Raw genomic sequence first — 23,563 nt, 5'->3', positions numbered from 1 at the left:
CTAAGTTGCCTTCTTCTTCCGAGTTGGTTCCTCTGTTTTTTCAAAATGTGGTCCGTTTGCATGGTATTCCGGAGAATATCGTTTCTGACAGAGGTACCCAATTCGTGTCTAGATTTTGGCGAGCATTCTGTGCTAGGATGGGCATAGATTTGTCTTTCTCGTCTGCTTTCCATCCTCAGACTAATGGCCAGACCGAGCGGACGAATCAGACCTTGGAGACATATTTGAGGTGTTTTGTGTCTGCAGATCAGGATGATTGGGTTGCTTTTTTGCCTTTAGCGGAGTTTGCCCTCAATAATCGGGCCAGTTCTGCCACCTTGGTGTCTCCCTTTTTCTGTAATTCGGGGTTTCATCCTCGATTTTCTTCTGGTCAGGTGGAATCTTCGGATTGTCCTGGAGTGGATGCTGTGGTGGAGAGGTTGCATCAGATTTGGGGGCAGGTAGTGGACAATTTGAAGTTGTCCCAGGAGAAGACTCAGCTTTTTGCCAACCGCCGGCGTCGGGTTGGTCCTCGGCTTTGTGTTGGGGACTTGGTGTGGTTGTCTTCTCGTTTTGTCCCTATGAGGGTTTCTTCTCCCAAGTTTAAGCCTCGGTTCATCGGCCCGTACAAGATATTGGAGATTCTTAACCCTGTGTCCTTCCATTTGGACCTCCCTGCATCTTTTTCTATTCATAATGTTTTTCATCGGTCATTATTGCGCAGGAATGAGGTACCGGTTGTGCCTTCCGTTGAGCCTCCTGCTCCGGTGTTGGTTGAGGGCGAGTTGGAGTACGTTGTGGAAAAAATCTTGGACTCCCGTGTTTCCAGATGGAAACTCCAGTATCTGGTCAAATGGAAGGGATACGGTCAGGAGGATAATTCTTGGGTGACTGCCTCTGATGTTCATGCCTCCGATTTGGTCCGTGCCTTTCATAGGGCTCATCTTGATCGCCCTGGTGGTTCTGGTGAGGGTTCGGTGCCCCCTCCTTGAGGGGGGGGTACTGTTGTGAAATTGGATTTTGGGCTCCCCCGGTGGCCACTGGTGGAATTGAACTGGTGTGCATCATCCTCTCTGTTCACCTGTTTCCATCAGGATGTGGGAGTCGCTATTTAGCCTTGCTCCTCTGTCACTTCCATGCCGGTCAACATTGTAATCAGAAGCCTTTCTGTGCATGTTCCTGCTGCTAGACAACTCCCAGCTAAGTTGGACTTAGTCCTTGTTTGTTTTTGCATTTTGTTCCAGTTCACAGCTGTAGTTTCGTTTCTGTGTCTGGAAAGCTCTTGTGATCTGAAATTGCCACTCTGATGTTATGAGTTAATACTAGAGTCTTAAAGTAATTTCAGGATGGTATTTTGATAGGGTTTTCAGCTGACCATGAAAGTGCCCTTTCTGTCTTCCTGCTATCTAGTAAGCGGACCTCAATTTTGCTAAACCTATTTTCATACTACGTTTGTCATTTCATCTAAAATCACCGCCAATATTTGTGGGGGCCTCTGTCTGCCTTTCGGGGAAATTTCTCTAGAGGTGAGCCAGGACTATATTTTCCTCTGCCAGGATTAGTTAGTCCTCCGGCCGGCGCTGGGCGTCTAGGGATAAAACGCAGGCTACGCTACCCGGCTACTGTTAGTTGTGCGGCAGGTTTAGTTCATGGTCAGTTTAGTTTCCATCCTTCCAAGAGCTAGTTCGTATGTTTGCTGGGCTATGTGTTGTGAATTTGGATTCTGGGCTCCCCCGGTGGCTACTGGTGGAATTGAACTGGTGTCTTCATCTTCTCTGTTCACCTGTTCCCATCAAGATGTGGGAGTCGCTATATAACCTTGCTGCTCTGTTAGTTGCTTGCCGGTCAACAATGTTATCAGAAGCCTCTCTGTGCTTGTTCCTGCTCCTAGACAACTACTAGATAAGTTGGACTCTTGTCCATGTTTGTTTTTGCATTTTTGTTCCAGTTCACAGCTGTAGTTTCGTTACTGTGTCTGGAAAGCTCTTGTGAACAGGAATTGCCACTCTGGTGTTATGAGTTAATGCCAGAGTTTTAAAGTAATTTCTGGATGGTGTTTTTGATAGGGTTTTCAGCTGACCATGAAAGTGTCCTTTCTGTCTTCTGCTATGTAGTAAGTGGACCTCAAATTTGCTAAACCTATTTTCATACTACGTTTGTTATTTCATCTCAACTCACCGCCAATACATGTGGGGGGCCTCTGTCTCCTTTCGGGGTATTTCTCTAGAGGTGAGCTAGGACTAATATTTTCCTCTGCTAGCTTTATTTAGTCCTCCGGCTGGTGCTGGGCATCTAGAATCAACGTAGGCATGCTACCCGGCCACTGCTAGTTGTGCGTTAGGTTTAGTTCATGGTCAGCTCAGTTCCCATCTTCCAAGAGCTAGTTCCTATATATGCTTATGCTATGTTCTCTTGCCATTGAGATCATGACAGTTTGACCGGCCATCAAAGTGTTAATTGTTTGGGCTGAAGCAGGAGAAAAAGAAGTGTTGAAGGGAAATTTTTTTTTTTTTTTTCCCCTCAGAGTTTTGCTGCCTAGCCCTTAATTGCTGTCTAGCTGCTTCTTACCTCCTCTTAACCCTTGAATGGCTCTGTGTCCACCTGTTTGTAATGGATCTTCAGCGTGTAACTGCAGGTTTGAATAATCTCGCCACGAAGGTACAAAATTTGCAAGATTTTGTTTGTCATGCACCTGTATCTGAGCCGAGAATTCCTTTGCCGGAATTTTTCTCGGGGAATAGATCCGGGTTTCAGAATTTTCGAAATAATTGCAAATTATTTTTGTCCCTGAAATCTCGCTCTGCCGGAGACCCTGCACAGCAGGTCAGGATTGTGATTTCCTTGCTCCGGGGCGACCCTCAAGACTGGGCTTTTTCATTGACACCAGGGGATCCTGCGTTGCTCAATGTGGATGCGTTTTTTCTGGCCTTGGGGTTGCTTTATGACGAACCTCATTTGGAGCTTCAGGCAGAAAAAATTTTGATGTCCCTATCTCAGGGGCAAGATGAAGCGGAAATTTACTGCCAAAGATTCCGTAAATGGTCTGTGCTTACTCAGTGGAATGAGTGCGCCCTGGCGGCGACTTTCAGAGAGGGTCTCTCTGATGCCATTAAGGATGTTATGGTGGGGTTCCCTGTGCCTGCGGGTCTGAATGAGTCCATGATAATGGCTATTCAGATCGATAGGCGTTTGCGGGAGCGCAAACCAGTGCACCATCTGGTGGTGTCCACTGAGAAGTCGCCAGAGAGTATGCAGTGTGATAGAATTCTGTCCCGAAGCGAGCGGCAGAATTTTAGACGGAAAAATGGGTTGTGTTTCTATTGTGGTGATTCTACTCATGTTATATCAGCATGCTCTAAGCGCACTAAAAAGCTTGGTAAATCTGTTTCCATTTGCACCTTACCGTCTAAATTTATTCTATCTGTGACCCTGATTTGCTCTTTGTCATCTATTACCACGGACGCCTATGTCGACTCTGGCGCCGCTTTGAGTCTTATGGATTGGTCCTTTGCCAAACGCTGTGGGTATGATTTAGAGCCTTTGGAGACTCCTATTCCTCTGAAGGGGATTGACTCCACCCCATTGGCTAATAATAAACCACAATACTGGACACAAGTAACTATGCGTATTAATCCGGATCACCAGGAGATTATTCGCTTTCTGGTGCTGTATAATCTACATGATGATTTGGTGCTAGGATTGCCTTGGCTGCAATCTCACAACCCAGTCCTCGACTGGAGAGCTATGTCTGTGTTGAGCTGGGGATGTAAGGGGGCTCATGGGGATGTACCTGTGGTTTCCATTTCATCATCCATTCCCTCTGAAATTCCTGAGTTCCTGTCTGACTATCGTGACGTCTTTGAAGAATCCAAGCTTGGTTCGTTACCTCCGCACCGAGAGTGCGATTGTGCCATAGATTTAATCCCGGGTAGTAAATACCCAAAGGGTCGTTTATTTAATCTGTCTGTGCCTGAACATGCTGCTATGCGAGAATATATAAAGGAGTCCTTGGAAAAGGGACATATTCGTCCATCGTCATCTCCCTTAGGAGCCGGTTTTTTCTTTGTGTCAAAAAAAGACGGCTCTTTGAGACCATGTATTGATTATCGGCTTTTGAATAAAATCACTGTTAAATATCAATACCCATTGCCGTTGCTGACTGATTTGTTTGCTCGCATAAAGGGGGCCAAGTGGTTCTCTAAGATTGACCTTCGTGGGGCGTATAATTTGGTGCGAATCAGGCAGGGGGATGAGTGGAAAACCGCATTTAATACGCCCGAGGGCCACTTTGAGTATTTAGTGATGCCTTTTGGTCTTTCTAATGCTCCGTCAGTTTTCCAGTCCTTTATGCATGATATTTTTCGCGATTATTTGGATAAATTTATGATTGTGTATCTGGATGATATTCTGATTTTTTCGGATGACTGGGACTCTCATGTCCAGCAAGTCAGGAGGGTTTTTCAGGTTTTGCGGTCTAATTCTTTGTGTGTGAAGGGTTCTAAGTGTGTTTTTGGGGTACAGAGGATTTCCTTTTTGGGATATATTTTTTCCCCCTCTTCCATTGAAATGGATCCTGTCAAGGTTCAAGCTATTTGTAATTGGACGCAGCCCTCTTCTCTTAAGAGTCTTCAGAAATTTTTGGGCTTTGCTAACTTTTATCGTCGATTTATTGCTGGTTTTTCGGATATTGCTAAGCCATTGACCGATTTGACTAAGAAGGGTGCTGATGTTGCTGATTGGTCCCCTGATGCTGTGGAGGCCTTTCGGGAGCTTAAGCGCCGTTTTTCCTCTGCCCCTGTGTTGCGTCAGCCTGATGTTGCTCTACCTTTTCAGGTTGAGGTCGACGCTTCTGAGATCGGAGCTGGGGCAGTGTTGTCGCAGAAAAGTTCTGACTGCTCCGTGATGAGGCCTTGTGCCTTCTTTTCCCGTAAATTTTCGCCCGCTGAGCGGAATTATGATGTTGGGAATCGGGAGCTTTTGGCCATGAAGTGGGCTTTTGAGGAGTGGCGCCATTGGCTTGAGGGGGCCAGACATCAGGTGGTGGTATTGACTGACCACAAAAATTTGATTTATCTTGAGACCGCCAGGCGCCTGAATCCTAGACAGGCGCGCTGGTCATTATTTTTCTCTCGGTTTAATTTTGTGGTGTCATACCTACCGGGTTCTAAGAATGTTAAGGCGGATGCCCTTTCTAGGAGTTTTGAGCCTGACTCGCCTGGTAACTCTGAGCCCACAGGTATCCTTAAGGATGGAGTGGTATTGTCAGCCGTTTCTCCAGACCTGCGGCGGGCCTTGCAGGAGTTTCAGGCGGATAGACCTGATCGTTGCCCACCTGATAAACTGTTTGTTCCTGATGATTGGACCAGTAGAGTCATCTCTGAGGTTCATTCTTCTGCGTTGGCAGGTCATCCTGGCATTTTTGGTACCAGGGATTTGGTGGCAAGGTCCTTCTGGTGGCCTTCCCTGTCACGAGATGTGCGAGGCTTTGTGCAGTCTTGTGACGTTTGTGCTCGGGCCAAGCCTTGTTGTTCTCGGGCTAGTGGATTATTGTTGCCCTTGCCTATTCCTAAGAGGCCTTGGACGCACATCTCGATGGATTTTATTTCAGATCTGCCTGTTTCTCAGAAGATGTCTGTCATCTGGGTGGTGTGTGACCGTTTTTCTAAGATGGTCCATTTGGTTCCTCTGCCCAAGTTACCTTCTTCTTCCGAGTTGGTTCCTCTGTTTTTTCAAAATGTTGTTCGTTTGCATGGTATTCCTGAGAATATCGTTTCTGACAGAGGGACCCAATTCGTGTCTAGATTTTGGCGGGCATTCTGTGCTAGGATGGGCATAGATTTATCTTTTTCGTCCGCTTTCCATCCTCAGACGAATGGCCAGACCGAGCGGATTAATCAGACCCTGGAGACATATCTGAGGTGTTTTGTGTCTGCTGACCAGGATGATTGGGTTGCTTTTTTGCCATTGGCGGAGTTCGCTCTCAATAATCGGGCCAGCTCTGCCACTTTGGTGTCCCCGTTTTTCTGTAATTCGGGGTTTCATCCTCGATTTTCCTCTGGTCAGGTGGAATCTTCGGATTGTCCTGGAGTGGATGCTGTGGTGGAGAGATTGCATCAGATCTGGGGGCAGGTGGTGGACAATTTGAGGTTGTCCCAGGAGAAGACTCAGCTTTTTGCCAACCGCCACCGTCGTGTTGGTCCTCGGCTTTCTGTTGGGGATTTGGTGTGGTTGTCTTCTCGTTTTGTCCCTATGAGGGTCTCTTCTCCTAAGTTTAAGCCTCGGTTTATCGGCCCGTATAAGATATTGGAGATTCTTAACCCTGTTTCCTTCCGTTTGGACCTCCCTGCATCCTTTTCTATTCATAACGTTTTTCATCGGTCATTATTGCGCAGGTATGAGGTACCGGTTGTGCCTTCCGTTGAGCCTCCTGCTCCGGTGTTGGTTGAGGGTGAGTTGGAGTACGTTGTGGAGAAAATCTTAGACTCTCGTGTTTCCAGACGGAGACTCCAGTATCTGGTCAAGTGGAAGGGATACGGCCAGGAGGATAATTCTTGGGTGAATGCATCTGATGTTCATGCCTCCGATCTGGTTCGTGCCTTTCATAGGGCCCATCCTGATCGCCCTGGTGGTTCTGGTGAGGGTTCGGTGCCCCCTCCTTGAGGGGGGGGTACTGTTGTGAATTTGGATTCTGGGCTCCCCCGGTGGCTACTGGTGGAATTGAACTGGTGTCTTCATCTTCTCTGTTCACCTGTTCCCATCAAGATGTGGGAGTCGCTATATAACCTTGCTGCTCTGTTAGTTGCTTGCCGGTCAACAATGTTATCAGAAGCCTCTCTGTGCTTGTTCCTGCTCCTAGACAACTACTAGATAAGTTGGACTCTTGTCCATGTTTGTTTTTGCATTTTTGTTCCAGTTCACAGCTGTAGTTTCGTTACTGTGTCTGGAAAGCTCTTGTGAACAGGAATTGCCACTCTGGTGTTATGAGTTAATGCCAGAGTTTTAAAGTAATTTCTGGATGGTGTTTTTGATAGGGTTTTCAGCTGACCATGAAAGTGTCCTTTCTGTCTTCTGCTATGTAGTAAGTGGACCTCAAATTTGCTAAACCTATTTTCATACTACGTTTGTTATTTCATCTCAACTCACCGCCAATACATGTGGGGGGCCTCTGTCTCCTTTCGGGGTATTTCTCTAGAGGTGAGCTAGGACTAATATTTTCCTCTGCTAGCTTTATTTAGTCCTCCGGCTGGTGCTGGGCATCTAGAATCAACGTAGGCATGCTACCCGGCCACTGCTAGTTGTGCGTTAGGTTTAGTTCATGGTCAGCTCAGTTCCCATCTTCCAAGAGCTAGTTCCTATATATGCTTATGCTATGTTCTCTTGCCATTGAGATCATGACAGCTATGTTCTCTTGCCATTGAGAACCATAACAGTAAGGCGTATGTCTATGCAAACACAATGCTATATAAATGTCTCTAGCTCTTGTGGTGACTCAGAGCGGGCTAGTTCATCTTTTATAATACTAGACAGACCCCTTTTAAAAATAGGCAATTGTGCATAACTGTCCCAATTGGTATCTACTGCTAATCTCCTGAATTCAGTGGCATACTCAATAACAGAACGTTTAGCCTGGCGTAAAGACAACAAAGCAGATTCAGCGGTTGCACGGCGATTAGGGTCATCAAACATTAATGCCATAGCGGCCAAGAGATCATCCAAGTTATTTAACCGTGGGTCACGAGACTCAATCATCGGATTCACCCAGGCGAGCGCTCGTGTGGTCAGCAGCATTATTACACACAATACTTTGGATCTATCAGTAGGAAAACGGTCAGCATGCACATCAAAATATAGCATACATTGATTCACAAAGCCACGAAATTTGTCGCGATCACCATTAAATCTGAATGGGGGCAACTTAGGTGGGCTAGCTGGTGGCGGTTGCCCAGAGGGTAATGTCACTTGTGCAGCTATTTGCGTGCTTATGTCCTGAAAAGCCCGTCCATACTGGGACTCTATGCCAGCAAGTTTGTTTTCCTGGGCTGCCATGCGGTTGCTTAAGTCCTGCAAAGTTTGTCCAAACACTTGATGATTGTGTTCAAAGCTTCCAAACTTCTTTTGCAGACCTTCCACATCTTTCTGCAGTGATCTAATTATGGAAAACACCTGCTCTAATCTGCTTTCTGCAGTCATTGTTCCAGCAGTCTCCTTTCTTTTTTTATGGCTAGAGTATCCTGTAATAATTATAGGGGATAACTCAGGAGACTCTTTGCGTGAAACAAGACAACTACAGGGCACAGTTTTATAAGTGGTAAAGTCTATATTATCACACCATGATTCAAACAGGTGGAGAGAGAAACTCAAGTCCACAATACTTGGTTCAAATAATACACGCAGTTTAGCAGTCTATAGGAAACTTCAGAGGGAAATGCTATCAAGCAGAAAGTCTATGAAGCACAATTATTCTTGAGGAAACTTGACACGAATAAATCCTTGTCTTAGTCCAAACACAGATAGATATGCTTATAAGGCAGTTCAAATCATATCTTAGGTCAACCAGGGAGGCCAGGTTAAAAGTCTCAGGTTATTGCAGAGCAGAAGCAGCTTACATGTCCAGCAAATGCAGATGAAGTAAACACGAGCAGCAGATGAAGGAGGATTACTGGAAACTTGTGTATGCAGCAGGAACTCAGAGCAGAGTAGCAGGATCACCACACAAGTTCACAGGAGCAGGTGTATAGCCAGGGAGTAATCAGAGGTAAGGAGCTGGATGCAAGGCAGAATACTCTAGCACAGACTGAAGGCTGGGGTGGAGTTTTATAGCAGGAAGACACAGTGCACATCAGACCAAAGACGCCATCTTGGAAAAGGGCAGTAATGCACAAAAGGTAAAAAATGTTCAGAGACCTGACACAGCGGAACAGACGGACCAGCAAGGTTAGCAGGTGTTGCAGAGCTGACTGGAGGATACCGGGTGTAGAAGCTGGCACCGGGGGTACTGGCATGGTCCGGAAGTGAGGCTGGCGGACTGGCAGGACTAGATGGGTCCAGCGTAGATACTGCGAATGCAGTCCAGAATAACCGGGTAACTGGTAGCAGAAGATCTGTGGAGACAGACAGGATAAGCGGAGTTCTTTGCAGATGCTTCAGAAACAGAAGCACATGATAACAGGAACCGGAAGTTAGCAACAATAGATACTTGTTGCTCCGGCGCCCTCCTTATGGTGGAAGGGCTAGAAATAGTAGATAAACACACACCATTGGTTAGAGGCAACATTTGGTAAATGCACACTGTCTCTTTAAGAGACCAGGAGCGAGCGCTCGTGCGACCTAAGAACCCTGCCAGGGAACCTGCTGGCTGCACGCCAGGAAGCAGGAGAGGAAAGAGGGGTGGGGGCTGCGTCCAGACAGTGTGAAGCCGGCACAGAGCAAGAGTCCCGACGGAGACCCCCTGGAGGTACAGTAAACAGCCTGGGTGTAACAACACATAAAACTTGCCACATGCAAAACTCACCATGCACAAAACTTGCTGCACGCAACTTGCTACATTAACCTGTCGCATGCAACTCGACACACAAAAAGTTGTTACACGCATGTCGCCACACAAAACTCATCTCAAAAAAGTCGCTACATGCATTTCGCCACACGCAACTCAACACACACAACTTGACACATGAAACACGCCCTAAAACACACACAAGTCTGGTATTATCCTTCAAAAATAAAAATCTGATTAATATGCAGACAAACTACAAGAGCAACAAATGTACCATATAGGAAATACGGCAGCTGTCAGTCACATGACCTGTCTATTATGTGTATGTGTGAGCTAATATATACTGTCAGGGGGGGAGGGCTTCCTGTTGGCTGGGGATTTATCAGGCTGCCAATTTAGCTTACAAATACTGAGGTAAAAATAATGACCAAATAACGTGTGAACGAGGTCTAATACAGGAGTAGATGACACACACATATATACTATATATAAGATGAGATGACATACAGGTATATACTATATACAGGAGTAGATGACACACAGGTTTATACTATATACAGGAGGAGATGACTTACAGGTATATACTATATACAGGAGGAGATGACATACAGGTATATACTATATAAAAGAGGAGATGACACACAGGTATATACAGGAGGAGATGACATACAGCAGGTACATACTATATACAGGGGAGATGACATACAGGTATATACTATATAGGAGGAGATGACATACAGGTATATACTATATACCGAAGAGATGACTTACAGGTATATACTATATAAAGGAGGAGATGACATACAGGTACAGTATATACTATTTACAGGGGAGATGACATACAGGTATATACTATATACAGGGGAGATGACATACAGGTATATACTATATACAGGAGATGACATACAGGTATATACTATATAAGGGAGATGACAAACATGTATATACCCAGGGGAAAATGAGAGGTGTGAGGTGAAAACGAATAGGTGTGAGTGCAAAATGAGAGGAATGAGGGAAAATAGTGGAGTGATTGGAAAATGACAGATGTGAGGTCGAAATAACAAGTGTTAGGGGGGAAGGAGAGGAGTGAGGGGGAAAATGAGAGGTGTGAGGGAGAAAATGAGAGATGTGAGGGGGAAAATGAGAGAAGTGAGGTGCTATAACTAGTCATAGATATTTACTATGCCCAGGCAACACCGAGCTCTTCAGCTAGTTAGATATAAAGTTCATCTTGCTATAACTGCAAATAGAATCATTCGTGTCCCCAAACATTAGTATGTGAACTTCACACCTTGGCACTGGTACAGCTGCAGAACAGATAAGATAAAAATTGCAAATCGTATTCCTTTATCACACTGTACACATCATGTTATAATACACTTGGCCAACATATATTTGGATGAAATGTATAACGCTATGCATGTAAAAACAAGATTGTGCAATCTAAGCCAAGATTGTCCTACCAAGGTAAATGGCAATGGGACAGTTTATTATGTTATTTGTGCCCTAGTAAAGATTAACACATGTAGGAAAAATAAGCCCAAGTGCATAAATATAAGGACAGGAGCACAATCAGAACAGACTCTTACCAGTACTTCGCTATGTCTTTTATCACCTACTTTTTGGCTAGAGCCGATGTGTTGGTATACTTTTCAATTTTCATTGCACTATTCATCTATTGGATAAATGGAATTAAGAAGAGCACAGCAAAGATGCCCCCTGGACCTATGCCTCTGCCGGTTATTGGAAATCTCAACCTGCTGGACCTGAACAGGCCCCACGAATCTCTGATGCAGGTAGGATACTGTACTTACTGTATAGTCAAGGAGGGTGCAACATTATTTAGCTAGAGGCAAATAAATTGGGGGTGGTTGCTGAATGAGACAGGTGTGAATGGATTCATGGTGGGCATTAAAGGTCTGGATGTCTTGTCCTTGGCTGCATTATACACAAATCATTCATGTGAATGGTCACTGTGTAACTCTTCATTCCTTTGTGGTGGCGAGGGAGAGAGATTGAATACTTGCTGTCAGATTTTCCTGAAATAATAGCTGATCAATGGAGTTGCCTGCATCTGGACACTTTGTGATCAACCTATTGTCAAGGAACCATCTAATAAAATAGGGATTGTTCAAATCAGGTACCTATTTAAGAGTTGTAGGCTTGTTGTGTTGCTAGTTTTGTATGCAACCATGTCCTGCTATCATGGTTTTCACTGTGCTAACTTCCTAAGTTAGTGCCTTGTTCCTTTATTATAATAATAGAAGAAAAAATGGAATAATGAAAATACCATAGCATTTAATGTATGACCAAGTGTAACTCCAATACCATTTCCAAGAGCGTTGTCCAATATTATATTATGGGGTTGATTGTCTCTCCTGGTGCTATAACAGTTTCCAACATCCTGGGGAGAATTTCTACCACATATTTCAATAGATGTAGAGATTTGTCTCCATTGAATCAGATGAGCATTAGTAAAGTTGGGCATTGCTGTTTGACTTTCTTTGAGCTTAAAGGGCACCTATCACCCCGTTTTTTTCGGTATGAGATAAAAATACTGTTAAATAGGGCCTGAGCTGTGCATTACAATAGTGTAGTTTGTGGACCCCGATTCCCCACCTATGCTGCCGAAATACGTTACCAAAGTAGTCGTTTTCGCCTGTCAATCAGGCTGGTCAGGTCGGATGGGCGTGGTTTCTTCCCCCAGATATTGCGTAGTTTTCCGTTGGTGGCGTAGTGGTGTGCGCATGTCCAAGGTCCCGAATCCTGCACAGGGGTGTGAAAATAGCAGCGATGTCCGTTATTCCATTGGTGATCGGTGGGCGCGGCCATCTTGCTTTGGCCGCGCGTGCGCAGAAGCGGCGCTCTGCTGGCCGCGGCTTCAGGAAAATGGCCGCGGGATGCCGCGCGTGCGCAGATGGATATCGCGGCGGCCATTTTCCTGAAGCCGCGGCCAGCAGAGCGCCGCTTCTGCGCACGCGCGGCCAAAGCAAGATGGCCGCGCCCACCGATCACCAATGGAATAACGGACATCGCTGCTATTTTCACACCCCTGTGCAGGATTCGGGACCTTGGACATGCGCACACCACTACGCCACCAACGGAAAACTACGCAATATCTGGGGGAAGAAACCACGCCCATCCGACCTGACCAGCCTGATTGACAGGCGAAAACGACTACTTTGGTAACGTATTTCGGCAGCATAGGTGGGGAATCGGGGTCCACAAACTACACTATTGTAATGCACAGCTCAGGCCCTATTTAACAGTATTTTTATCTCATACCGAAAAAAACGGGGTGATAGGTTCCCTTTAACAGTTGATCACCATGGATCAGAAAAGCCAAATCTGCTCTGTTAAATTAATCACTGCACCAGATTATTTAGGGTGAGCATCCTCTTTAATAATATTCATTGATGGGATCACAGTTTTGTTGGGCTCTTTCTCACAACACTTTGCAAAAAAACATTTTTATCAGTTCCTAGTAGCTTTGGGAAATATTATTTGCATAGATGGTGGAGGTCTTCATTGATTGCAGGCACCTGTCTTCTGCGCAGGTGTACAGATACATTAGAAAGTAATAGACTTTCTATTATATCCATACTCGGTTTTCTGTACTCTAATGAGCAAGAGTGTCATGATACTAGTGGATACAACTGGACACCAGTGGCTAGGTCAAAGAGACTGCAGACACAATGGTTTAAACAAGCAATATTGTATTTGTGATCTAAATGCAATATAGCATATAAGTCCAGGTAAATCTTTAGTCAATCTAATAAACGATAGCAGCAGAGCTGATACTCTGCGATACAGCATGCAAAGTCACTGAGCAATGAGTGCACAAGAATGTCCAGCACTGACACAGTTTCTTGCAGAGCCGAGGAACACACAAGCTGGCTGGAGTTCTTACTTCACTACAGGTGTGGTCAGGCAGAAGTTTCTGAAGTCAGGTGTTCAGCAATCACTCGGTCAGCAGGCAGGGATCCAGACGTGAAGGTTGACAGAGGACTCCGGCGTTAGGAAAGGACCAACAGGGATCGTAAGTCCAGGCTTGAGACTGCAGAGGACCAAGGTCCAAAACATAATACACAAGCAATGAAACAGAACAGGTGCTGGCTTTATATACAGCTTTGGCAGGAAGCAAGATGGCCGATGTGAAACATCAAGATCCATGTTAACTGAGGGCAAGTCTAAGGGCAAGAGAAACAGATTCCAAGGCATATACTGACAAAGAGGCATGCTTTCCTGCACTGCACACTTCTCTGCCGTATTTTGAATGATCGGTGAGGGTGTCAGGAGTCAGGATACGAGCTCCCACCGTAAAGTATCTACAAAATCTAAAGAAGAAAAATAAAAGTTGTGATGCTCTTTAAATAGTCGATTATCAGGATTCCTGTTTATAGCTATGACCCCAACTGAAATCCAAAGAAATTAATCTAAACTCAAAACTCTATAAATGTGCTGATTCATCACAAACTGCTAAACTGAGTTTCATCACACATACATTTGAAATCTCCTCACTAAAGTGTGTTTTAGACCATATCTATGAATAAATATGTAAGTCAGCCAGCAATTGTGGGTGTCTTTATCCTCAAACATGACTCCCGGGATGGTGCAATTATGGACATTGCAGGGTAAACTTACAAATTACTCAGTATGAGGCTGGCCAGTGTAGCACTTACAGTTTTTGAGAGCACAAGCTGAGTGAATACAACACAATATCTAGCCACAACTTGTAACTACATGTCATAGTTGAGGTGCTAATGTTGGTGATTGCACTTTGCAAATGAGGCAGAAGGTTTGGTGGTTGCAGGTCTCCCTAGAGTTAGAAGACGGTGAGCGGGGGCGCCAATTTTCCGTGGTGTATCATGGGTGGCAACCGCCATGGGTAGATAGGGCTATTGAGAGTGCATTGTTTGACCTACAAAGTCCTGTAGTTCACTTGTCACAATGTTGGATAATCAAACCACTTGGTTATTAAATATTTGGATAACTTGTGAACTTCAATGGTATTTTTTACATTTAATTGTGAAAAATAAAGGTTTTCTTTTATTGGGGGTGAGGAATTCTTTGGATTAGTCAGACCTTGCAGAGTAATGAGAATATTTTAGCTTCTCAAACATCAGACCACTAACAATCACAGCCCAACTACTGAAGGGTTCCAAGCAGCTCTCAGAGCATGCCATGCACTGTCTCACCTATGCAGGGCGCAACTTCTCCTAGAGACACACACGGTCCTTTTGCTCAGGTCTCCTGATGCAGGCCACAGTTTCTCACTGTTGGGTCAGGGCTTAGAAGACTTCCTGTTCAGGTCACAGCTCACCTCCAGCCACAGTTCCTCAAACTGTCTCTAATTACAGTACCGCTTAGTGTCCAGGCCATGTCTACTCTCTTATTGTTTAAAGAGCTGTGGCCACATCAAGGCAGGCAGACCGATGCAGTCAATCTCCCAATGTCACCACTGAGCTTCTACACTCCCTGACAGAAATTATGTCGCTTATCCATGTTATGTAAATAACATCCATTGGTTGTAAAAATTATTCTTTTGAAAGCTGAAACCCTTCGAAATGTGGTTTAGGTTAAGAAAATAAATTGGCATCAATACAGAAATATTGATCAGTTAATGGACACAGAATGGTCAGATTTTGGCAAGACAAAAGTGTTGTCAAGTAATGTGATATTCAAACAAATAATTAACTTAAAATACAAACATATGTTGCATAACATTGGTGAATGAAGTTGTGGTGCTATTAGTCATATTTAATATTTTGTGTGACTTCCATGAGCTTGAAGGGCTGCATTCAGGGGCGTCGCTATCATGAGGCTACTTGAGTCGGTTGCTTCAGGCGGTGCCACCTGCTGATAAAAAGGGGGATGGCATCTGCAGGGAGCATTCTTTCAGATGCTGGCTTGTGCCTGAAATTTGCCGCTCTTGTCTCCCTGACATCCTGTTATCTCCTGCTGTGCTGCTGCCCGCTTCATACTGGGGGAATATGCACTTTGATTACTGGTGTGGGGTGGCTTTTACGCTCCGGGTTCAGCAACTCAGAGAGGGGAGGTGTCCTACAGGAGAAGAACACTGGCCAATGAAAGCTCTAACATCACTGACAGAAGAGCTGATTGGCCAGTGCTCCTGTCCTCCTGCTTGGCACGTCTTTGAAGGGAAGAACTGAGAACCAGGAAATAAGATCAGAGAGGAGCCACCTGTGCTGGAAGATACAGGAGAAGCAGCTCCAATCCACAAGGTGACAGATCCCCCGCTGGGCATTCCCGGCAGAGAGAGTGGGTGTGGGGCTCAGCTGCTGTGAGCAGGGGAAGCTGCACATGTACACCAGCCCCCACCCCTTAGCACAGAAGAGTGTGTGCGTGGGGTGGTTGTGTCGTGTGTGGGTTGTCTCTCTGTTGTTGTGTCTTTCTGTGTGGTGTGTGAGTAGTGTCTGTGTGTGGGTTGTGTCTTTCTGTGTGGTGTGTGGGTTGTCTATGTGTGTGTCTGTGTATGGTCTGTCTGCGGGTTTGTGTGTAGGTTGCATATCTGTGTGTGGGTTGCGTGTCTGTGTGTGGGTTGCGTGTCTGTGTGGGGGTTGCGTGTCTGTGTGTGTGTTGCGTGTCTGCTTGTGTGTGGGTTGCGTGTCTGTCTGTGTGTGTCTGCTTGTGTGTGTCTGTGTGGGTTGTGTGTGTCTACTTGTGTGTATGTCTGTGTGTGGGTGTCAGGGAGTGTAAGTCCGTGTTCTTTCTTTAGGTCAGGGCATCACTCCAGTTAGCTTAAATAAGGGAACATATTTTGATCATGTCCAGACTTTTGCATATTTCTCCAGCTTCATGGTCTCAACAGCAACTGTGGCTTGTTGGAAATTTACCTTTATTAGCTCTGTTTGAGTGACATTGTGGTTTGAAACTACAATTTTTGTCTTTAGAGAAGTACAACTCAAATTATTGTTTTAATTAACTAGAAAAAAACAATATTTTGCAGCTTTCTGAGAAGTATGGCAAAATATTTACTTTGCATTTTGGACCCAAGAAAATGGTGATACTAGCTGGATATAAGATTATAAAGGAAGCACTTGTTACGCGAGCTGAAGATTTTGGAGAACGGGCGATTGCTCCAATCTTCGAAAATGCTGCTAAAGGACATGGTATTTATAGATATATTTATAATAATATTGTGCATTCTATGAATCAAAAATTTCACAATGGTGACCTGTTAGGAAAGCAGAGTACAATAAAGACCAGTAACTAAAGCTAATTCTGCTACTGAAGATTCACTAAAATCATTAACAAATGTCATTTATGAGCAAATATTATGAATTGAAAAACACTTTAAACATCTACGCCAATTCTTAGAGGTTGCGTAATGACTGAAGAAAGTCGTAGCAGAAATTGTCTATAATTCTGCATTCTTCTTATTCCTGCATTATTGGCATCATCATATTTTTACCTCCTTTTTCTAGTTTTCATTAATTTTTGTAAACATTTTTTGTGAAGTTTTGTGAAGGAGAACAAACACCCGATTTTTTTTATCCAGCAAGGGTGAACATGAACAAGAAAGACACAAAAGAAAGAGGGAGGCTCTCAGGTTATTCCTAGAAAGTAGCCAGCAGTCCTGTTATTAACTTTTATCTACCTTCTCCTTCCTCTCCTTCTCCTTCATCTCTTTCTACTTCTATACATCACTATTCTTCCGTTTCCTTCTTCACATTCATATTCCTCATCATCATCATGTTTAGTCTTCTTCCTTGTTCATTTTGCGCTTTTCTTTGCTCTCATCTTCCTTCTATTTCTTTTCTTTATCTAATCATTCATTTGCTTCTTCATTGTCTTCATTGTTTATCTTATCTTCACCTTATCTCCTTCCTGGCTTCTTTTCCATCTCCTTCATCATCATTTTCATTATAATAACGATCATCTACATTATTCTTCCTTCTCCTTTTTCTTCTCCATCTTTACCATTATAATCTTTGCTCTACTTTTCTTCCTTTGTTTCTTCTTCCTCATCCATCAACTTCGTCTCCAACTTTCTTCTTCAGCTTTATCATAATTTTCTTAATTCTTTCTTTCTTACTTTTCCTGGTTTTTTTATAATACTTTTACTTTTTCTTTTTTTGTCTTCACTTTCTTCATCTTTTCTGTAACCATTATCTTTTTCATTTCTTCTTCTCTTCTTCTTTCCTCTTCTCTTCTTCTTTCCTCTTACTTTTGCATCATTTTCTTCTTTCTCATTATTAGTGCAATTAATATTGTGTATAACATCCTCAGTTGTTAAATTTACATGTGTATTCTTACTTGTGGGTTTTATTTATATATCCTATTTTAAGTCACAGAATTCAACTTCTTCCACTTTTTAAAGAAACTATTTGTTGGATTATTTCGATTTAAGGCTGTTTTCTTTTCAGTATGATTTATACTTGCCAAAGATTTTCCTATTTAACTATATTTTAGGTATAATATTTTCTAATGGAGAAACATGGAAATCCATGAGAAGATTCTCGCTATCAACACTTCGAGACTTTGGAATGGGGAAGAAAAGTGTGGAAGACAGAATTCAAGATGAATTAATGCCCCTTATAGAAAGTTTTAAATCTCATAATGGTAAGATACATCATTCACATTTATGTCATAGCTTCTATATAATCTAACTTCTTGTCTGTTGCTTTCTACAACCCGGTCTACAGAATCCACACGTGGAAAACATCTGCAGCATCCAAACATATCATTAGGAAATCAATTGTTATTCAGGCTGTAGGTTTGATCCAATTATGACTTGGTTGTTTCAGTAATCTACTGTCATTACTGAAGGTGGTTTTCCCTTGGGGTTACAAATGACCTTTTACATTAAGTAATTGTTTTATATTTTTTGTTTTTGTATTCATAATTTATTCTTCTGTTAATATATCTTTTTTATTATTTTAGGCAAACCATTCAATAATCACATACTGATAAACACTGCAGTTTCCAATGTAATCTGCTCTATTATCTTTGGGAAAAGGTTTGAGTATGATGACCCAACGTTTGAAAAATTAATCAAAATTTTAGATGACAATGCCAAACTGGCCGGTACACCTACAGTGCTGGTAAGAAAACCTTGAGATCTTTTATCTAACCTTTTTAGTGAATTTTTAGAAGAATAGTTTTATGGTCACCTTTAGGACTAATTGTAGTGCAATCATGAGCTCAGACAAATGGACCCAAACTCATCTCTTGGTTCTCACCAAAAACCCTTCAGTTGCTTCAAGTATAATAGATGATGATGTACAAACTTTGTTCCCTAAGTGGGTCCTTACAATTCATGTACAAATTCAATGGTTTGCTGTACTGTAGCAGAACAGTCCTTCTCAGACGCTCACTAGATATATACAGTGGGTACATGATAAACAGGATAGGGGGTTTAATGGAACTGACTGCTTTGCCCTACAGGGTCCAGATAATACTGATTGCTGATTTCTAAAGATCTTAGTAAATAAAAAAACAATACATGTAACACAAAAACCTGGTTTAAACAGTAGGTCATTTTGGTAATTTTCTGATGACAGCTTCCCTGTAAGTTAATTATATTTAGGTGAAGAACTAGACACAGCTGAAGCATTAATCTGTCATGAAAAAAGGAGACCCTTTTTCTAATCCTTGATAATAGCTATAATTAATTGATTGATGTGACGTATCCTCTCTTTGATAAAGAGGTTTCTACCATAATATTGTACAGCTCTCCACAGAGATCACCATTACTCTTATCAGTTCTTGTCCCCAATGAGGGTCCCAACCTAAATCTGTCTCTCACTCACCCACACACTAGGACCAATGAGCCTACACGTATGCTTTTTAGAGTATACTAAGAAAGTGGAGAACCTCGAGGAAACCCATGCAAACCTACAAAGAGAACATATCAACTTAGGTCCCATTTACACGTTTTGTGTTTTTTATTTGCTTTTTTTGCAGATAGAAAATGTACCTATTATAATCTATGGACTTTTTTCACATACCCAAAGTCATGTCCGATTTTGATCCATTTTTGTGGATTAAACTCATCCATTTCAGTGAATTTGTGCTGTGTCCTTTTTCACTACCTAATGGTAGTAGAAGCTTAGGAAACTTCTGTTTTATTTCTCATATGAGAAAAATGGATGACACATATGAATGGTGAAAAAACCATCCACACTAACCAACAATGGACAAAAAATGGAACCACTACACTGATAAACGTTTTGTAGAAAAAAAATGAACGGGGACGAATTCAGATGTTAAGGTACCTTCACACGAAACGACATTATAACGATATCGCTAGCAATCCGTGACGTTGCAGCGTCCTCGCTAGCGATATCGTTTCGTTTGACACGCAGCAGCGATCAGGATCCTGCTGTGATGTCGCTGGTCGCTGAATAAAGTCCAGAACTTTATTTGGTCGTCCGATCGCTGTGTATCGTTGTGTTTGAAAGCAAAAGCAACGATACCAGCGATATTTTACACTGGTAACCAGGGTAAACATCGGGTTACTAAGCGCAGGGCCGCGCTTAGTTACCCGATGTTTACCCTGGTTACTAGCGTAAAATGTAAAAAAAACAAACAGCACATACTCACATTGCGTCCCCTGCAGTCTGCTTCCTCCTCTGACTCAGCGCCGCAAAGTGAAAGTGAAAGCAGCACAGCGGTGACGTCACCGCTCTGCTCTCACTGTACGGCGCTCAGTCAGTCAGGAAGTGGACGCAGGGGGACGTGAATGTAAGTATGTGCTGTTTGTTTTTTTTAGATTTTACGCTGGTAACCAGGGTAAACATCGGGTTACTAAGCGCGGCCCTGCGCTTAGTTACCCGATGTTTACCCTGGTTACCAGGGGACCTCGGCATAGTTGATCGCTGGAGAGCGGTCTGTGTGACAGCTCTCCAGCGACCAAACAGCGACGCTGCAGCGATCGACATCGTTGTCGCTATCGCTGCAGCGTCGCTTCGTGTGAAGGTACCTTTACACTTGGCTGTATCCTAATCTGGGCTCCTAGTGATGTAGGGTGGAGCGCCACTGACTGGCCGAGCTGCTCCAAATATACACCGTTATTGAACTGGTCTGTACTTTTTGTTGCAAGAAAATCTAAAGAGGAATTGTTGATTTCCACAGCTGTATAATTATTATCCCTTCCTCGGATCACTCCTTGGCCTACATAAGAAAGCAATGCAGAACATACAAGAGCTGAAGAGTTTTATTTCCCTATGTTCGATGAATCGACGATTGGATTTAGATGCAAATGACGTCACAGGATATATCGATGCATATCTTCTGAAGCAGGAACAGGTGCGTTAATGGTACATATGTTACCTTAATTTTTCTTTATGAGATTAAAAGGGTATGATACCAATTTTTCTGGGAACATCTTACAATTTTTCTATCTAGTTGGTTGGTTTTAGGCGACGTGTGACCTTGTGGTCGGAAGTAAGAGTGAGACGGTAAATGCCAAACTATTATACCAACAACACAATCATATATAGAATAGGGAGGCAATAGATCTATTGTTAGTGTCCGTCTGCAGTGTGTTATAAATTCAATCCAAAACCAATGTCTTCTCTTTTGGGACTTGTTCACTTGTCCCATCTTTTTCATCTGGCCCAGACCGCAATGAAGACTTCTCCCAGCTGCAATTTGTTTCTGCAGAGTTAGGTTCACTGACATTTTGCCTCCTTGATCTACAGTATATCCATACCCGCTTCTTGATTTATTAACATTAGAAACAGGCTCTGATTCCTGATGTCATCTCTGCTCTCAACTGAAGGGTAAATATAGGAAAACTGACTGAACAGCAATCTAGTCTGAACTGGTGCATAACCAAAAAAGACTTATATAGCAAATAGATCAATGGCTTCACTCAATTTTACTGTACTAAAGCAAGGAAATGTGCGATACATGAAATGTGAATAGCATAATGGCTTGTGAAATCTATGAAAAAACACATGAGATGCTTAGCACAAGATTTGGCCAAAAATTGTGAGCCCATCCAACAAACGTCAAGGTATTTGCTCAACTGAAGGGTGGCACCGGCAGAAAGAATCGAGGAGGAACGGAGGATTAAAAGTGCACTGATATGCTCGCTGGTGCACTTGCGAGTAGAGCTGAGCGGTGTTCGAGTCGAACTGTTCGCCAATTTCAAATTCGAGCTGTTTTGGGCGGTGTTCGAGTCGATCGACGAACTCGAACAATTTGCTTAAAATTTGGCTGTTCGAGTTTCTGTTCGATAACTGTTCGTTCACCAAAAGCCTAACTTGATTTGCACATTAAAACTGTTTATCATTGTTAATAGACTGTTTCAGTGTACAGTGTGCGGGGGGGGGGGGGAATGGGGGATAGATCTGTGCTGAAATAATGCCGATCTCCATTTTTTTCTTTCCCGCATTTACAGTGGGGCGGTGCAGTCTCTCAGCCTATCAGCAGTGCACACACACAGCAAAGTGCATGTGATGCACACAAGCAAGGGCATGTGTCATTGGCTGTGTATTTCACATGTCCTTGCCCTATAAGAACCAGCCATTTGCCCTGTTGCCACCATTTCCTCACTGCTGCAGCTTAGTGTTAGACAGCACCGCTGCTGCTGTGGGCGCTATACAGTATAAGAGTGTGAATTGCGAGTGAATTTGCAGCTAGATAGAGAGAGATATGTTTAGGGAGTCGGGACTAGTTGTAATATCAGTCCTTTTCAGGGTAGGTTAAAGCAGGTCATAGCACTTTTTGCCAGGCAGGTCTGTGCCAGTGCTGTGCAAGTGTTTGTCACAGCATTTGGTGAAATCTAGCTCAGCAAATCCTTTTGGGCTAGTAGCATTGTCTGGTAGTCATCTGAGTATCCCACCTGTGAAGCTAGCTACACCGCCTGTGTATCTAAAAAATTTTTTACTGCATCTAACCCAGTAAATCGTTTTGGGCTTAGTAGCAGTGTCTGCATGTCAGCAGAGTAGCCCATCTGTGAAGCTAGCTACACCGCCTGTACATCTAATAATTATTTACTGCATCTAACCCAGTAAATCCTTTTGGGCCTAGTACCACAATTTGGCCATTTAGCTCTGCTCGGTTTCCATCCATCGTTTTTTGTGCCAACAACTACAGAGTTGCCAATTAGTTAAGCACCAAAATGAGTGTCAAAAGGCCTGCTGCTGGTGGAAAGGGGAATAGGCGTGTTGGAAAGGAAAAAAAAGGTTGTGTCCATTGGGTAGGTGGTAAAGCAACAGTAACATCTGCAGAAGAAAGACAATCCTCCAGCCAAAGTAAGATGTCTTCTTCTTTTCGTGGACAATCTGATATGATCCCTGTTGTGGATTCTGTTTGTGGGCTCCCTCTGGTGGTTACTGCTGGTACTGGGTGACTTTGGTGGGTTGCGGCCTTTGGTTTCCACCTATCCATCAGAGGCTGGGTGTTTCCTATTTTACCTGGCCTTTCTGTCATTCCCTTGCCGGCTATCAATGTATTCAGATGTGCTCTGTTTGGTTCCTGCCTACCTGCTCCCAGATCTTTCAGGATAAGCTAAGTGCTGATTTTCAGTTGTTTGTTTTTTTGTCCAGCTTGCTTATTATGTCTCTATGCTAGCTGGTAGCTCTAGTGGACTGAGGTTCTCCCCATGTGCCATGAGTTGGCACATGGGTTCTTGTAATCTCAGGATGGTTTTTTGATTAGGGTTTTTTGCTGACCGCTCAGTCCCCTTTTGTATCGTTCTGCTTTCTAGTTTACAGCGGGCCTCAATTTGCTAAATCTATATACACTCACCGGCCACTTTATTAGGTACACCATGCTAGTAACGGGTTGGACCCCCTTTTGCCTTCAGAACTGCCTCAATTATTCGTGGCATAGATTCAACAAGGTGCTGGAAGCATTCCTCAGAGATTTTGGTCCATATTGACATGATGGCATCACGCAGTTGCCGCAGATTTGTCGGCTGCACATCCCAAAGATGCTCCATACAAGGCAGGATGGATCCATGCTTTCATGTTGTTTACGCCAAATTCTGACCCTACCATCCGAATGTCGCAGCAGAAATCGAGACTCATCAGACCAAGCAACGTTTTTCCAATCTTCTACTGTCCAATTTCGATGAGCTTGTGCAAATTGTAGCCTCAGTTTCCTGTTCTTAGC

The 23,563-nt window shown here is 43.5% G+C and overlaps 1 protein-coding gene across 1 annotated transcript in view; it reads left to right on the top strand.

The window, feature by feature from the left end:
• Positions 1-10,997: 10,997 nt before the first annotated feature.
• LOC143785746 (cytochrome P450 2K1-like) overlaps positions 10,998-23,563 on the top strand; it is a 37,275-nt gene continuing 24,709 nt past the window's right edge. The window contains exons 1-5 of the mRNA XM_077274837.1: positions 10,998-11,268; positions 16,443-16,605; positions 17,909-18,058; positions 18,380-18,540; positions 20,573-20,746. Coding sequence (XP_077130952.1) covers positions 11,074-11,268; positions 16,443-16,605; positions 17,909-18,058; positions 18,380-18,540; positions 20,573-20,746 — 843 coding nt within the window. The 5' untranslated portion in view covers positions 10,998-11,073. The remainder of the gene's footprint in view (positions 11,269-16,442; positions 16,606-17,908; positions 18,059-18,379; positions 18,541-20,572; positions 20,747-23,563) is intronic.

This window comes from Ranitomeya variabilis, chromosome 7 (genome assembly GCF_051348905.1).
Source record: "Ranitomeya variabilis isolate aRanVar5 chromosome 7, aRanVar5.hap1, whole genome shotgun sequence".
NCBI classification, from domain to species: domain Eukaryota; kingdom Metazoa; phylum Chordata; class Amphibia; order Anura; family Dendrobatidae; genus Ranitomeya; species Ranitomeya variabilis.
This window is presented reverse-complemented; position numbering and strand designations above follow the sequence as displayed.